This window comes from Lithobates pipiens, unplaced genomic scaffold, assembly GCF_037356315.1.
Source record: "Lithobates pipiens isolate NorthernLeopardFrog02 unplaced genomic scaffold, aLitPip1_a1.2 Scaffold_18, whole genome shotgun sequence".
Classification (NCBI taxonomy): domain Eukaryota; kingdom Metazoa; phylum Chordata; class Amphibia; order Anura; family Ranidae; genus Lithobates; species Lithobates pipiens.
In genome coordinates this window covers 630,470,091-630,486,981 of record NW_027507758.1, presented here as the reverse complement: position 1 = coordinate 630,486,981, position 16,891 = coordinate 630,470,091, and the positions used below count along the sequence as shown (strand labels likewise).

Sequence of the window (16,891 nt, the reverse complement as noted above, 5' to 3'; positions counted from 1 at the left end):
GATCAGTGCTATAAATATGTATTGAGTACTGTAAAAAAAAATCACTGGCAGGGAAGGGGTTAACACTAGGGAGCGATCAAAGGGTTAACTGTGTTCCCTAGTGTGTGTTCTAACTCAAGGGGGTATGGGACTAGCTATAGGGGAAGAGATAGATCGGTGTTCATACTTTGTATGAACACATAATCAGTCTCTTCTCCCCTTTAGAGAACCAGTATCTCTGTTTTTTACACACGGAGATCACGGTTATCGCCGTGTCATGAGCGATCGCGGGAGCCCGGCGGCCTTTGCGACTGCGGGCACTCGCATCGGCTCCGAGGGCGAGCAGTGGGCCCCTAGTGGCCACAAATAGAATCGACGTAACATGAAGGCGATTCACGAAGCCGAGCCATGTTGGCGCAGTACAACTGTGACGGCTGGTTGGCAAGCGGTTAATACAAAATTAATGACACACACTAAATGGTCAAATACAAATTAAAAACATGGTAACAATCCATGTATATCACCAAAATAGTAATCCCCAAACAGGGGAGATCACAATGGGATAGTTAATCAGGGATTGCATCTCTACTGGTTTTGCGGACTGATGCCGCTTCGTCAGGAGAATATGTGTAATTTGATTAACAAGTGATCAGTGACAATATATTAGACTACAATGATAACAACATTTTGATATCAGAAAATCAATAACAATAAAGCAAATTTATTATAAATATGGGGAGAACAGAGCAGAGCTGCTTACCTGAGACCTGGCGTGTACAGGACGTTTCAGGATGATGGTACAACCCTTCACACTTTTCTTTTTTTTTTTTTTTCATTTCTAATACTATTATAGAGGCTACCCACATTTCTCTAGATGGATCCAGTAATCAGAACCCACCAGAGAGATGTCCCCGTCCTCTGTATTCCCGGGATTCCACACAGGAAGATCACACCATCCCCCACCATCATCAGGTAGATGATTGACAATTATTGGTAGTTCTGATTTATACACAGCATGATTGTTACAATTAATGTTTTATTATATATTCAGAGTGGAAACCTCAGAAATTATAATATTGTTGTTAAAGAAGAGTATAAAGAGGAGGATGAGGAGTATGGAGTGATGGAGGAGTTTTCAGAAGGACACAAGGATATGATGGAACCACCTAATACCAGGAACCCACCAGAGAGATGTCCCCGTCCTCTGTATTCCCGGGATTCCACACAGGAAGATCACACCATCCCCCACTGTTACAAGGTGGGTAGGACAGAGCTTATAAGACAAACACTCATGGAGACAATGTGGGGATTTCTTATTTGAGCTTATATTTTACAGTTGATATTTTCTCTCATTCTCTTGGTTTAGGTTGAAGATCTGATAGTTATAAAAGTTGAGGTTGAAGAAGAAGAAGAAGAGAGGTATGTGAGGGATGATCAGCAGTCTATGGAGGAGGATGGAATAACGGGGACATTTATAGAGGAGGACACTCCTACAGAGATCAGCACAGGTGGGTCATTAACACTAAATGTATTCCTCCGACCTCCACCCTTACTACTCACTCCAGAGTAGGGCAAGGACTTTTTGATATCAGACTGTAATCCCCTGGTCACTTTCCTAAGCTGCGTTCCCCGTCCTGTATTCCTGGATTTCTATTGGTTAATCTTCCTTCTCTGTGCTGCAGACACAATTTATGTAGCCAGACTGAATTTATGTAGATTATTAGGTTCAGCTGTAAGGAAATGTCAATTCTCACCATAGACGTTACTAGACCTAGGCACCTGGGGTATGTGTTCTGGGTCTTCTGCCCCATACCCGAGACTAGTAAGATCTTTGACAGAACAATTCTCCCTCTTGTTCTGTTGTTTGCTGGCTGTGCCGGGTGGAGGGATATGTCTGTATAGTCTCAAACCCAAGTCACTGAGCAGGGTCTGAGAAGATGGCAGGCAGCGGTGTGGGACCTCTGCAACTTTTCTCAATTACACATTTAAAGTGATACTAAAAGTACAAATAAAATAGAAAAATCAAACATGTTATACTTAACCGGCTCTGTGCAATGGTTTTCTTCTTGGATCAACCTGCCTTCACTCCTGGTTATTGCCCCCTGTGGAGTGCCCCCATAGCAAGCCACTCACTCCAGGAGGATCTCCACAGTCTCCTTGGCTTGTAGTGTAATGTACACTACATTACACCACTGCTAAGAGGTACAACTTTATTACATTAAAAGTCAGGGTACGATCTAAAAAGTGCCCTGGCATGGAACAAACCAAAAAATACAATTGTAGGTCCAGGTCACTTCTGGTTTGTTCACATTGTTGCTATTGGTGGACCGATGAAGGGAAGGTTTGGACCTTCAAATCACATTGGCTACTTTTTGGATTGTAGCCTGTCTTTTAATTAATAAAGTTGTATCTGGACTCAGCAGTGGTGGGGAGCTTCAATTTCAATTCTGGTTACATTACAGTCAGCCACTCAATGAGCAGTCTAGGGATTTTAGATGCTTTATTCTAAAGTGAACTATAGGGTGGAGAGGGGCTGTGGAACACTCCAGTAGTACAGTGTAGTAACATAAGGAAACTCTTACTTTCTCAAACTTCTTAGCACAGTCCCTCCAACTGCAACTAAGGGGCTGAGTGGCATAGAGACGCCATAGAAAATCTCCCACTTTAAGGAAGCAGTGGCAATCAGGCTGGGAACTTTTCCTCCTGGACACGAACAGCGCTGACTTAGGCCCCAGACTATTTATGTACTCCCCAGCCCCCTACTAGGCACTCTCCTCCAGGGATTGACTGAGATCACATAAACATTCAGGCTGTCGATTTGCCTCTTTTGCCTTACATACTCCTGACCCCTTCACTATATACTCTATGTTGTACTTGACATAGTCCTGACTTCTGCTCTCTCCCCTCTTCCCACTGCTATATATAAACATAATATGTATTTTTTTTGTTACACCCATTTCCTACCAGCTGGACATTTTATATCTAATGATTTGATTGGCACACAGACTGTTTTCTCTTATATTCACCGACCGACACAGCTCCTCTCTGTAACTAAATGGGTTTGTTAGCCTGCCATTAGGAGAACTAGGCAAAAATTGTAACACAATACACAGAACTTTAGTCCCGCCCCGGGGGGCGGACCCTGTGCTAACAACCCTCCCTGCTGCCCAGGCAGAACTCAGTTTTATTTTGCCTAGTGAAGGAGAATGACCTAGGAACCTTGCGGGCCCTTGTGGTCCATTTTTTTGCTGCAGGTTTGATGTTTTTTGCGCAAGATGAAAGATCCTGGGATCTTCTATCAACTGCCGGCTGGGTGACAGGCTGGTTAAGTTATCCTTGTAGTCTCCCCAGTCCGGCCATCGAGTGTGTGCAGGCCGCAGCTAAGGCTCGGCAGGCCACGGCATACCTCAGCTCCAGAGGTGGTCGGTGAGCTTCAATGCTCCGGGGTATACATATGACCGGGCTACTGATGTCTGGATCACAGTATACTGGGCCAGCAGCTACCCTGTAACTGCGCAGAAGTAGGTCTGTGATGGAATGTCTCCCAGCTCTTCAGGACTGGTAAGTACGGCTCTCCCTGTTTCGGTGGGGTGAGCAGCTGGGCATTCCCTGGGAGGTCGATTCGGGGGCCACCTCACCGCCTTCTCTTCTCTCCCATGTCCCTATCTCCCCTCCTTCCCCCCTCCGGAGGGGGGGGGTGGCTGCATGTGCTGCGGGCGGTGTGTGTGGGGTTCGCTGGGTCTCTCACCTGTGGGGGCTCTGTGCGGCTAGCGTTGGTCCTGGTCCCAGTCTGGGGGGTCCCAAGAGGTGTATGTGGAGGTGTTCTTGCTGAATGCAGGCAGCACTGTTCTGTGTTTTTTCCTGTCACCGCTTGGCGCTGTCCAGTGGCCATTTTGACTGTGGGCCTCAGCAGCCATTTTCTATAGGATTTTCCTATTAGTTGCATTGGTGGCCATTTGTTTGAAGCCCGAGCGCTCTTTTCACCGTAGTTCTCTTGTGACAGCTTTACATGTGCTCTTACATGCTGTTTCCTGTGTCCACTGTGTATATAGGACGCTGGATGGCTCTTCCCTGAATGCGGGTGCAAGCTCTGCAGATTGTTTCACCTATATTCTATACAGCTGCTGCCAACATGGTTTCTTCACTCTGCAACTGGGTAACCTCCTAGGGACTACAGGCACGGCTAGTGACATTCACAGAATGCCCCAGGGTGGTGAGTCTGGTGCTAGGTACCCCTCCACCCCCACGCGGCGGCAGCAGGAGGGTGGGACCTTCACTGTCCTAAGTCCCCTTGCAGGTGGCAGAGAGGGTAGGGTCAGCATGGCTTCAGAAACTGGTGTTTCTTCCCCCGAAATCCAGGCTATTGCAACCGGGTCACCTGCGGATAGCGCTGTGCCCATGGACACCCTGACGGCGGTTCTTAACTCTTTTGTTGCTAAAATAGAGGTGGCGCATGGAAGGAAAGGTGCGCGTAAATGGCCCCTACCCCCACCCCCCCGTCCTCTGGGGAGAGCTCTGATGCAGACTCGGGCCCTGCTGCAGCTGGTGACCCCTGCTCTGACCTATCAGACGAGGCTGACCAGGACCATTCGGACAGTGAGGATGATTTCCCCATCCGGGTCCGGGCGCGACAAAGCACTTGTTGGAGCACTTATCACAGCTGTGTGTGATACCCTGAAGATACAGGAGCCAGCGGATCCCTCTGCTGAGGTATCATTCCCTTTTGGGTCCCGCAAGCCAGCACGTTCACCTAAGGTGTTCCCGTATTTGGCTTATTTTGACAAGTTCATCTACAGGGAATGGGGTCGGCCGCAAAGGACCTTTTCGGTCCCCAAAAACATGGCGGTGCGTTAACCCTTTGAGGAAAGCCTTCTCAGGAAATGCTCCGCTCCTCCAGTCGTGGACCCCCCAGTATCCAGGTTAAATAAAGTAACCACGATCCCAGTAGAGGGGACTCCTGCATTCAAGGATCCCACGGACAGGAAGGCCGAGGCAGTGGCTCGTTCCTTGTTTACGGTTGTGGGGTCAGCCGGGCGACCAGTACTGGCATCCGCACTGGTGTCTGACACAGACTGAGTCGGCAAAACTTTTGCACTGCGAATTGGGAGAGCAAAACGCCTCCCCTGTCTGCGTGGAACTAGCAGACCAACTAGTGCAAGGCCTTAAGTACGTTTGTGACGCGGCCCTGTTATCCAGGGCTTCAGTGTCAGCTGTGGTGCTGAGGCGCCTGATTTGGCTAAAATGCTGGTCTGCTGACCAGGCATCCAAAAAAGCCCTGATGGATCTTCCCTTCCTTGGCGACCGGCTCTTTGGAGCTTTGTTAGATGACATTATTAAAAATGCCACGGGTGGTAAGAGTGCACTACTCCCACAGGCCAGGAAGGCTAAGGAGCCACGCCGTAGGCAAGGGCCCTCTTTTTCCGCTCACAATCGGCTTTTTCGTCCGCCCGGTGCTTCGACAAAACGTCCCCAGCCCCACAGGACTTCCATGGACGGTCAAAAGCGTCCCTGGAACCGCAAGCCTAACAAGCCTGTGAACAAAAGTGTTACTGCATGAAGGTTTGCCCCCACCTGCGTATCGGGTGGAGGGGTCACCTTCGGGAGTTTGCAGCCCAGTGTACCTCCCGGTTATCTGACCAATGGGTCTGTGACCTGATTTCCACAGGCTACAAGATAGAGTTTCTCTCTTGGCCGCCAAATAGATTCTTCCCCTCCAGCATACCCGCATCCCCAGTTCGCCGGGAGGCCCTGTTGGGGGTGGTAAGGGACTTGCTGAATCAGGGGGTGATTGTACCAGTTCCGGAATCAGAACACTTCCAGGGGTTTTACTCAAATCTGTTTGTGGTTCCCAAGAAGGAAGGGGTACATCCAATCTTGGACTTAAAAGCCCTCAATCACTTTGTAAAAGTGCAGAGGTTCAGAATGGAATCAGTTCACTCAGTAGTCGCTGCACTCCATCAAGGGGACTCCCTGGCGTCTTTGGACATCCAGGATGTGTACCTGCACATACCCATATGCCTTCGGCATCAAAAATGTCTGCGTTTTGCAGTCGGGGAAGCCCATTACCAGTTTGTGGCTCTTCCCTTTGGCCTGGCATAAGCCCCCCCCCCCGAGTCTTTACCAAGGTACTGGCTCCAGTATTGGCGTTGCTGCGACAACACGCGATCGCGATCGTGGGTTACCTAGACGATCTCCTCCTGAGAGCATCTTCCGCCTCAGAATTAGAGGAGGATGTGGCGATCACCATGCAGACTCTGCAAGAATTTGGGTGGCTGTTGAATTTAAAGAAATCGGTGGTTGTGCCGATCCAGCATCTGGAGTACCTGGGTTTACTATTGGACTCCAGGGAAGCGAGGGTCTTTCTCCCTTCAGACAAATTGCAGACTCTCAGATCGGCTGTCAAACTACTGATGAACCGCAAGTGGTCGTCGCTCCTCTTTTGCATGCGAGTACTGGGACTCATGGTAGCCTCCTCCGAGGCAGTACCTTATGTCCAGTTCCACACCAGAGTCCTGTAGAAGGAGATTTTGACAAAATGGGACAAATCTCAGTTGTCCCTGGATCGACAGGTCCAGGTGAGCCAGTCAGTCATGGACTCTCTGATCTGGTGGTTGAGGTCCCCGGTGATTCAGTCCGGAAAATCGTTCCTTCCTCTGAAATGGACGGTGATCACTACAGTCGCCAGTCTCTCAGGCTGGGGTGGAGTGATGGGGATTCAGTCGGCTCAGGTCCTCTGGTCGACGGACGAATCCAGGTTGCCGATCAATCTGCTCGAGTTGAGAGCGATCAGGCTGTGCATCTCCACACGTGGTCGATGAGTCTTCAAGGGCGTCCGATCGGGATACAGTCAGACAACGCCACGGCTGTGGCATACATAAATCACCAAGGGGGAACAAGAAGCTCAGCCGCTGCTCGGGAGGTCGCTCACATACTTCGGTGGGCAGAGCGACACGTTCCGAGTCGTCAGATGCTGGACCCAGGAGAATGGGCGTTGCATCCAGAGATATTCAGGCTGCTGTGCCTGAAATGGGGCACACCAGATGTGGATCTATTGGCCTCCCGTCTCAATCGGAAGGTGCCGAGATTCGTGTCCAGGACAAGAGATCCGTGGGCAGACGCTTCAGACGCGCTGGTGGCTCCGTGGGATCAGTACCAGCTGATCTGCGCCTTTCCATCACTAAAACTGTTGCCACGTCTGCTTCGCAGAGTGGAAGCCGAGGGGATCCCAGTAATCCTGGTTGCCCCAGATTGGCCTTAGCGGCCCTGGTACACAGACCTGGTGCGTCTGGTGGCAGACGCTCCCTGGCGACTGCCTCTGCGAGAGGACCTCCTATCTTAATGTCCAATCTTTCACCCTGCTTTACCATCCCTGGCTTTAACGGCATGGCTATTGAGAGCCAGGTGCTGAGGAACCGGGGTCTGTCGGACTCTGTGATTCCAACTATGCTGAGGACGCAGAAATCTGAGGGCGCGGAAATCTTCTTCATGGAAGATATACCATCATACCTGGAAGGCCTACATCTCCATGTGTGAGGAGAAAGGGTGGCATCCGCGCTCCTTTTCTATATCCAGGATCCTGCTGTTTCTTCAACAAGGAGTAGACCAGAAATTGGCATTGAGCACCATTAAGGGGCAAATTTCAGCCCTGACTGTCTTTTTTTTTTTTTTTCAGCGACCCCTGGCGTCTCATTCATTAGTGAGTACCTTTGTTCAGGGGGTTCGATATGTAGTCCCTCCGGTGCATCCTCCGTTGCCTCCGTGGGCTTTGAACCTGGTGTTGTCGGCGCTTCAGAAGCCGCCGTTTGAGAATATCAGGGAGATTCCCCTGTTGACCCTTTTACAGAAGGTGGTCTTTCTAGTGGCCATCACATCGGCCAGGAGGGTTTCGGAATTGGCTGCCTTGTCTTGCAAGTCGCCTTATCTGGTCATCCACAGGGATAAGGTGATGTTGCATCCGCAACCGTCCTTTCTACTGAAGGTGGTCTCGGCTTTTCATATCAATGAGGACATTGTATTACCATGACTGTGTCCTAAGCCGAAGCACCCCAAAGAGGTGGCTCTTCACGCTCTGGATGTGGTTAGGGCTCTGAGGGTGTACTTGTCTGCCACGGCTCCTTTTCGGAAGTCAGACTCACTGTTTGTTTCGGTGGCTGGTCCTAAGAAAGGTATGGCGGTCTCGTCGGCCACCATTTCCAGGTGGATCAGACAGATTGTAGTACAAGCCTACACCTTGAAGGGGCAGGTGCCCCACTTTCCAGTCACAGCCCACTCTACAAGAGCTATCGGAACGTCTTGGGCCTTCTGACACCAAGCGTCTGTCGCTCAGGTGTGTAAGGCAGCGACCTGGTCATCTGTCCATACGTTTACCAAGTTTTACAAGGTGGATGTCAGTGCATCAGCTGATGCCTGTTTTGGCTGCAAAGTTTTGCAGGTGGCCGTGTAGTTGCAATTGAGATTTTTCCTGTTTTTTTTTTTTTATAAAAACGCGGTACTGTTTGTTAATGCACTGTTGCATTACTTCCGCGAAAAGGTTCCGGTGTTGGGGATCTCTGCTGTTGAGAATACCCGGTTATGGCGGTGTGTTTTTCCGTACACTGCTGTTTTGTTTTGTGGGTTTAGTTTCACTAGTTCCCACTTGCCATGGTGGATGAAGTTTTTTTTTTTTTTTAAATCAACCAGGTTTATTGCGATTTACAGTGCATACATGTTACAGATTACATTTACAAAAATGCTACAGATCGTACAGCTCCTCAAATAACAATTGTATAACCATCTCAAATCTTCAATGTCACATCACGTTTTATGCATGAAATAAATAAAGCAAAAAGGTACCTTGTGTCAGTGGTTTGGGTTACTTCACTACCCAGGGGCCGGAGGATCTACTTGTCATTTACATTACTATTTATTGTGCATAAACCGGCTATGAACAAGTGCTAGACTCCTGCAGCCACCTGTCCCAGATTTTGTAGTATTTCTCAGGACAACCCCTATTGGTGTATATACATTTTTTGTAGGGGAGGGTGTTGTTTATTTCTGCTTTCCATTCTGCAATGCTCGGGGGGTAAGTCCTCATCCATTTCCGAGATATTGTCTTTCGTACTGTGAATAGCATTTAGTGTAGAAATGTCTTCATGTACCTGTCGGTCGAGTCTGGCAAGAGTCCTAAAAGGCACATTTTTGGGTGGATGAAGTTTTAATGCTGTTTTTTCCTACCCCTCGTTTGGCACTGCTTGGGGACGTCCCATTTAGTTACAGAGAGGAGCTGTGTCGGTCGGTGAATATAAGAGAAAATAGGATTTTTGTACTCACTGTAAAATCCTTTTCTCTGTAATTCACCGACCGACACAACACCCACCCCTCCTTTTCTCTACGTTATACTGCTTGTTGACGTACTGAGTTCTGCCTGGGAGCAGGGAGGGTTGTTAGCACAGGGTCCGCCCCCCGGGGCCGGACTTAAGTTCTGTGTATTGTGTTACAATTTTTACCTGGTTCTCCTAATGGCAGGCTAACAAACCCATTTAGTTACAGAGAGGAGCTGTGTCGGTCGGTGAATTACAGAGAAAAGGATTTTACGGTGAGTACAAAAATCCTATTATTCATGACTAAATCATGGACTAAATAAGGAAGTGCAGGACTTCTTGAGTTGGGAAGATGGCAATGAGTGATAGAGGGGGAGGGGACACTCGTCCTATAATCCCCTCATCACTGTCACTCCTATAAAAGACAGTTCTCGTTGTTTCCTCACTCTCTGACTAAGGACCATGAATAAAGAAATGATCTGGTAGGAGATCAGAGGACCCATTTACTAGTTACCTTGAGGGGGGAATTGTAAGGTCCTCAGAGACCAAGCTGCCTGATGTGGGCGGAGTCCTGGTTTAGGGGAACCAATCAGCTCATGTCTAGTAATAATCTTTTTATTTGTATTTTAGTAGATGGACGGGAGATGAGGAAAACCTCAGAGGATTGTCTCACTTTGTCTCCAGACTGTAAAGTAGAAGATGAGGACATCACACAGTATAGTCCAGGAGAAAACCCGACTACCTCAAATGTCCATCCGGCACCACACAGTGTAGATGGACCATCGTATTCCTCTTATCCTGAGGAACCTCAGACTGTGAGGGATGGTGCCGTCCTTCCAAAAGACAAGAGGTTTTCCTGTACTGAGTGCGGGAAGAGTTTCTACTATAAATCCCATCTTAATATGCATAAAAGGTCTCACACGGGAGAGAAGCCGTATTCCTGTACTGAGTGTGGGAAATGTTTTTCAAAGAAGTCCCATCTTAACACACATCAAAGATCTCATACAGGGGAGAAGCCATATTCCTGTTCTGAGTGTGGAAAATGTTTTTCACAGAAGTCCAATCTTTACAAACATCAGAGATCTCACAGGGGGGAGAAGCCGTATTCCTGCCCTAAGTGTGGGAAATGTTTTTCACAGAAGTCTGATCTTTACACACATCAGAGATTTCACATGGGGGAGAAGCCGTATTCTTGTCCTGAGTGCGGGAAATGTTTTTCACAGAAGTCTGATCTTTACAGACATCAGAGATCTCACACAGGGGAGAAGCTGTATACCTGTCCTGAGTGCGGGAAATGTTTTTCACAGAAGTCCAATCTTTACAGACATCAGAGATCTCACACGGGGGAGAAGCCGTATTCTTGTCCTGAGTGCGGAAAATGTTTTTCAGTGAAGTCCCATCTTGACAAACATCAGAGAACTCACATGGGGAAGAAGCCGTATTCCTGTGCTGAGTGCAAAAAATGTTTTTCAGACAAGATTATTCTTTACGCACATCAGAGATCTCACAGGGGGGAGAAGCCACTTTCCTGTCCTGAGTGAGGGAATTGTTCCTCACTGAAGTCCTGTCTTCCTGTACATTAGGGATCCCACACAACCCTCGAGGTGTATTAGTGCCTTGAGTGCGGGAAATGTCTTCTATATGAATGTTGCTGGACATCACAGCTCTCATGTGGGGAAGAAGCACACCCTGATATACACCTCAGATATACTCCATGGCTGATCTTCATCATGGAAGAAACAGTTGATAACGAGATCAGAGATCACCAAAGACATGGATGAAGTGTTGTACCGTGTTGGCCATTCATAGCAGTAGAAAAATAAAAATGGAGTCATTACCTTTCATTGGCTGAGTACAATTTGTGGTGTAAGATTTCACAAATACTTAGAGGTCTATTAAAAAAATGTTGAATGTATGAAAATGACCAGCTTTCCCCCATCTGTGATGAGTTTTGATCATATTTTATTTCATATGATTATTGACTCCATTTAGTGGCATACTTTTACTTTATTTATCTTATTTAAAGAGGGATTCCGCCCCAAAAAAAAATATTAAAAGCAGGCAGCTATAAATACTACAGCTGCTGACTTTTAATAAATGGACACTCACCTGTCCCGGGTTCCAGCGATGCCGGCAGCCGAGGCCGATCGACCGCTCGGGCCTCGGCTGCTGCCGCCGCCATTCGAGGTGAGGGAATCAGGAAGTAAAGCGAATCGGCTTCACTTCCCGGTTCCCTACTGCGCATGCGCGAACCGCGCCGCGCAATAGGAAATCTCCGCGCTGTCACTGGGACCCGTGTGTGTCCCAGCAGACAGCGCGGCAGGGCAGGAAATGGCGTAGACTCCCGTGGGAGTCTATGCCCGGAAGTGGGTGAAAATACCTGTCTTTGACAGGTATCTCCACCCCCCTCCCCCCTGAAAGGTGTCAATTGTGACACCGGAGGGGGGGGGGGTTCCGATCAGCGGAGGTTCCACTTTAGGATGGAATCCCGCTTTAAATAGTCTCCTTATTTTCCTTGGTCAGGCATGGCTTCATACTAATACCTGAGATAGGTATTACACTCAGAAGTACAGTAGACTTTGAAGAAGTACAGTAGACTGTGAAGAGCAATTAAGTCAATTAAAGGTTAACTCCCCTTTCGTGGGGGAAAAAAAATAGCAAATAAAGAAAAAAATAATATAGCACATATAATTGTGACAATAATCATATTGTAATTGAATGTTATTAAAAATTACCTTTCCTCTTCACTCTGTAGCCACTGTAGTTTTCTGAGAATACATTGCAATATGGCTACATGGTGTTGTTCTGTACAGGGTGTGTACTGACCACTCCCCAGAAACATAATTTCCTGCTTGTGTGATTGGCTCACCAATTTTCCCAGAAAATTGTCACATTTCAGGCATCCCCTGCAACAAAAATTTCATTTTTGGAGAAATACTTTCAATAGGAGAACGTCTAAAGGGATGCAGGCCCAGCAGATCTCCTCATCAGTGCTGCACACCTGACAGTTAATTATGAAAGCACTCCCATTAGACCTACTCAGAACAGAGGCACAGACAAACACACAAAGGTAGGAATCTGCAATAAAGTTTGTTATAATCCTTGCAATGTACACAGGTCACCCAGTGGGGAGTTATGCTTTAAACCAACCATTGATTAAATATTAAAAATACCACATTTGGGCTTTAGATGGCGCTAAGTATAACAGAAATTGGCTCTATATAGTAGCAAATGTCATTTTTTCCATTTTAAAACAATGGAAAGGATTTAAAGTGGTTGTTAACCACTTCAGCCCCGGAAGAATTTACCTCCTTCCTGACCAGACCATTTTTTGCGATACGGCACTGCGTCGCTTTAACTGACAATTGCATGGTGTCAGAAACCATGAAACAGACTGAGACAAAGTACAATCAAATCACACTTGTTTATTAATAAAAATGTAAATAGAAAAAAGCATAGTCAAGCATAGCCAGAGTCCTGTAGCCAGATCGGGTAGTCAGTCAGTCCAAAGTTCATTAACCAGATCGGGTAATCAGCCAGGCCGGAAGTCAGGGATCCAAGGAGAGCAACCGCAAGCAGGATAAGAAGCCAGGTGGGATGTCAGCAAGCCAGTCTTGAAACAAACAGCAGGAGATGGTTCCCTGTGATGTGACCAACGCAAAGGCAAATGAAAAAGTGAGCAGGAAGGCTTTAAATAGGCAGGTCAGACAAGCATCATTGGGAACCGCTGGTAACTGTGGAAAGAGAATAGAGCTGGCAATTAGCCAACAGCTGAGCAGCCAGCCCGGAGGAGAAAGGGCTAAGCCAGCCCTGACACATGGTCGTGCGATGCTGTACCTAAACAAAATTTATGTCCTTTTTTCCTACAAATAGAGCTTTCTTTTGGTTGGTATTTGATCACATCTGGGGTTTTTACTTTTTGTGCTATAAAAAAAAAAAAAAAAAAAGACAATTTTGAAAGAAACACAATATCTTTTACTTTTTGTATAACAAATAAGTGCAGCGCTATAAATTAAAATTGGTGTTAGTTGATACACATGTACATGTACCACAACTAAATGTTAAAGTTCAAATGTTAACCATGATTTTGAACCATTGATCATATGAAAATCAATACAGTGCACAACAACAATTTGATAAGCAAAAGTCCAATGCATCAAAAGGTACACATAGCCATATGCCCCTGGAAGACGTAATCTGTGACGAAACGGCATAGGGAGAAGCGGCGTGCTGACATCACCATTTACCACGCTAGTCCCGGAAGTGACGGGCAGCGATCGAGAGCCAGCCGGCTTGAAAATACTTGAGACGCTTTTTATATACAACTTTTCTGTAAGTGCATTACTTTTATTTTAATAAATGTTGTTTTAAGTGATACACTATGGAGGTTCATTTTCTTGCCTTTATATGGGGATTGAATGAGTGCTAATCCACCGAGGACAACCCGAACGGACTACCAGGGAGTACCTTACACTACCCTTAGAGACCTGAGGCTGGGGGGAAAACAAAAGCCATAGGCCTATAGTGATCTCCCTAAACAAGACATCTTATCATCTGGTAAGCGGCAGTGTTTTCAGCGGTGGAGGATCTTTTCTGCTATACCCTGACACTGTTTTCTTGAGTGATAGAGATTGATGTCACTATCTGGTTAAAGCACTAAGGAACTGCTATTGGAAGAATTTGCCCTATCTTGTGGAACTTTTAATGGGCAACTCTTTAAGAGCTAATGTGATTTTTTGGACATTTTCTATTATCATTGTTCCAGTTTTAGTTTTTGAACTATTTTCACGGTGGTAATATTTTTCATCTACATATTGAGTCACTTGGAGACAGTTTTTTTTTTTTTTTTAGCTGAAATCACTATATTCAGCTTTCATTTGATGTTTGGCAGCACAGCTAACCCTTGTTCCTTATCTGTTTATTGTGTGTGTCTCACATTTTTGGTTGCAGCAGCTTTTTTATTCATTTAATTTTATTATTCACTTTAGCGAGTGTCATTAACCTCCCTGGCAGTACGATTATTTCGGATTTTAGGTGCTAAAAGCGGTACCATTATTTTGCATGAAAATTTGGCGTTTTATATTGTAGTCCTGTAATTCTAAGGCCGCGTACACACGGGCGGACTGTCTGACGGACTTGGTCCGCTGAAACGTGTTTCAGCGGACAATCCGCTCGTGTGTGGGCTTCAGCTGACTTTTTCGGCGGACAGTCTGGTGGACTAAGTCTTTCGGAATTTCCGTAATATTGTCCGTCCAAACTTGGTTTCAGCGGACAGTCCGCTCGTGAGTAGGCTAGTTCGACGGACTAAGTATGGCGCATGCTCAGAAAGGATTTACACGGCGAAAGTTTGCATTGCAGTGTATTGGACGTCGTATTTCTAGTCCCGTCATACGTGCTGTACACGTCATCACGCAAGCTTTCGGCGGACTGTCTGTTCATCGTGTGTGGTCAAGTCCGTTCATTCGAAAGTAGGACGGACTGTCTGTCGGATTGTCTGACGGACTTAGTTGGGCAGACAGTCCGCCCGTGTGTACGCGGCCTTAGGAATAACTCTCTTAAATCTGTCCAAACCAGAGTCTAGCAGACATCCCGGGTATGATAAAGTTTGAAAAATGAAATCATAAATTATAATATAATTAATAATTATAAATAATTGTACCAAATAATAATATAACAATAATAAAAATTATTCAATAATGTAAGCAAATCAAAAACACTGAAATTTGCTCAGTTGCAGAATTGTCACTGTCATTACTTTTCAGTATTTGATGACGGATCTCCCCACAAATCGCTTTCGCTCAATTCTGCGAGTGATTCCAATTTATTATTGCTGTTTTCTAGCTGGTCTAAAACCATTTTGACAGTTTGGTTGCTATGGACAATCTCCAGTTTCCAGGCAGAAAGAACAGTTTTTATTATATAAAACTGCATGCAGGACACTGGGCAGACCACTAGGGACAAAGGGGATGTGAAATATTTACATACAGCAATGTAATCTGTAAGATTACATTATACTGTATGTATACTGTGTGTTTCACTTTTTGAATTTGGCGCCGATCTCCGTCCCCGTGCGTTGCAATGCTCGCAGGGAAAGGAGATCGGGTCCGTGATAGATCGAGCAAGACACGGCTCGCTCGTACAGCGGGGAGACAATGCTGGATCCGAGGGAGAAGGTAAGTAAACAACCTCCTGGATCCAGCGATGCAGTCCCGAGTCTGGCTCGGGGTTACCGCTTTTGGTATCAAAATTCCACCCCGAGCCAGACTCGGGAATACCGTCAGGGGGGTTAAGACAGCGCAGTAATTCACATTTTTTACATTTTACACATAGCCATATATTTGTATAATTAATAAGTGACTTAAGTTCATGAAATGAGATCCTGGTGCAATAAGAGTTCAGTGAAGTGGATCAATCATGGAGTGTGGAACATAAAAAATAAACTTGACCATGTGAGACCTGTCACCACGGAGAAACAAGAGGCTCACCGGAAAGCCAGCGACCACCCTTAATCATAGGGGTCATACAAGGCTTGTTGTATCTGGGATCCGTAGAGAAGATGGCCTGGTGATTGAGGCTGGGAAGGATATCCTGACGTGTTAGGCTTTCTCCACCGGAAAAATTCCCCCAGACACTGAAGGGTAATCAGATCCAATCCCACAGCATTAATGCCAAAGTGCAGGTGAGTGAATATGTAAAAAAGGAGAAAAACTGTAATAGTGCCACAATGCTATAAAATGCTTTTTTGGAGGGTAATGCAATGCTGCATGTAACAAGATGACCCACAACAGAGTCACTCCATCGATAAGATAAAAATTGGAATTCCAAAGTAAAATCACAACAGTATATGAGGGCGATCGCGCATGCGCAGAGCGTGTGTGTGTGTAGCATTCCGACAATAGTTTCGTCATATGTGACATCATCAGGGGTATTTTTTACTTTTTGCTATAATAAATATCCCAATTTTTTTTTTTCCCTCAGTTTAGGCCGATATATACTGTATATATATTCTTCCACATATTATTGGTAAACAAAAATCGCAATAAGCGTATATTGATTGGTTTGCAACCAAATTATAGCGTCTACAAAATAGTCGATGGGGGCATGGCCTGGACGTGGCTGGGTGATGACGCTTTGACCTCGAGCTCCTGACCATCTACCGGCTAGCTGAGCCTATTATGATCTAAAATCCACACTTTGAAAGAGGCATGTATTCAAATGCCGCGTACACACGATCGAATTGTACGCCGGACAATTCGATCGTGTGTGGGCTCCAGCGGACTTTTTTTTATCGTAAAGTCCGGTGGACTTAGAAAGTAGTTTTGACTCAAAATTTGTCCACCGGACTTGGCTTTCAGCGGACAATCCGTTCGTCAGTGTGCTAGTCCGGCGGACTAAGAATGATGCATGCTCTGAAGCAAGTACGAGAAGGAAGCTATTGGCTACTGGCTATTTAACTTCCTTTTCTAGTCCCGTCGTACGTGCTGTACGTCATCGCATTAGAAATCGCCGGACTTTTGTAGTGTCCGTGTATGGCCAAGTCCGTTCATTCTAAAGTCTGGCGGATTGTTTGCCGGACCACGTCCGCTGAACAATTCGATCGTGTGTGCGCGGCA

At 46.4% G+C, this 16,891-nt stretch overlaps 1 protein-coding gene across 1 annotated transcript in view; it reads left to right on the top strand.

Annotated features, from left to right (window-relative positions):
• LOC143986879 (uncharacterized) overlaps positions 1-16,891 on the top strand; it is a 1,041,669-nt gene that overhangs the window by 948,892 nt on the left and 75,886 nt on the right. Inside the window, exons 21-24 of the mRNA XM_077485285.1 lie at positions 833-951; positions 1,031-1,237; positions 1,346-1,487; positions 9,909-10,816. Coding sequence (XP_077341411.1) covers positions 833-951; positions 1,031-1,237; positions 1,346-1,487; positions 9,909-10,816 — 1,376 coding nt within the window. The remainder of the gene's footprint in view (positions 1-832; positions 952-1,030; positions 1,238-1,345; positions 1,488-9,908; positions 10,817-16,891) is intronic.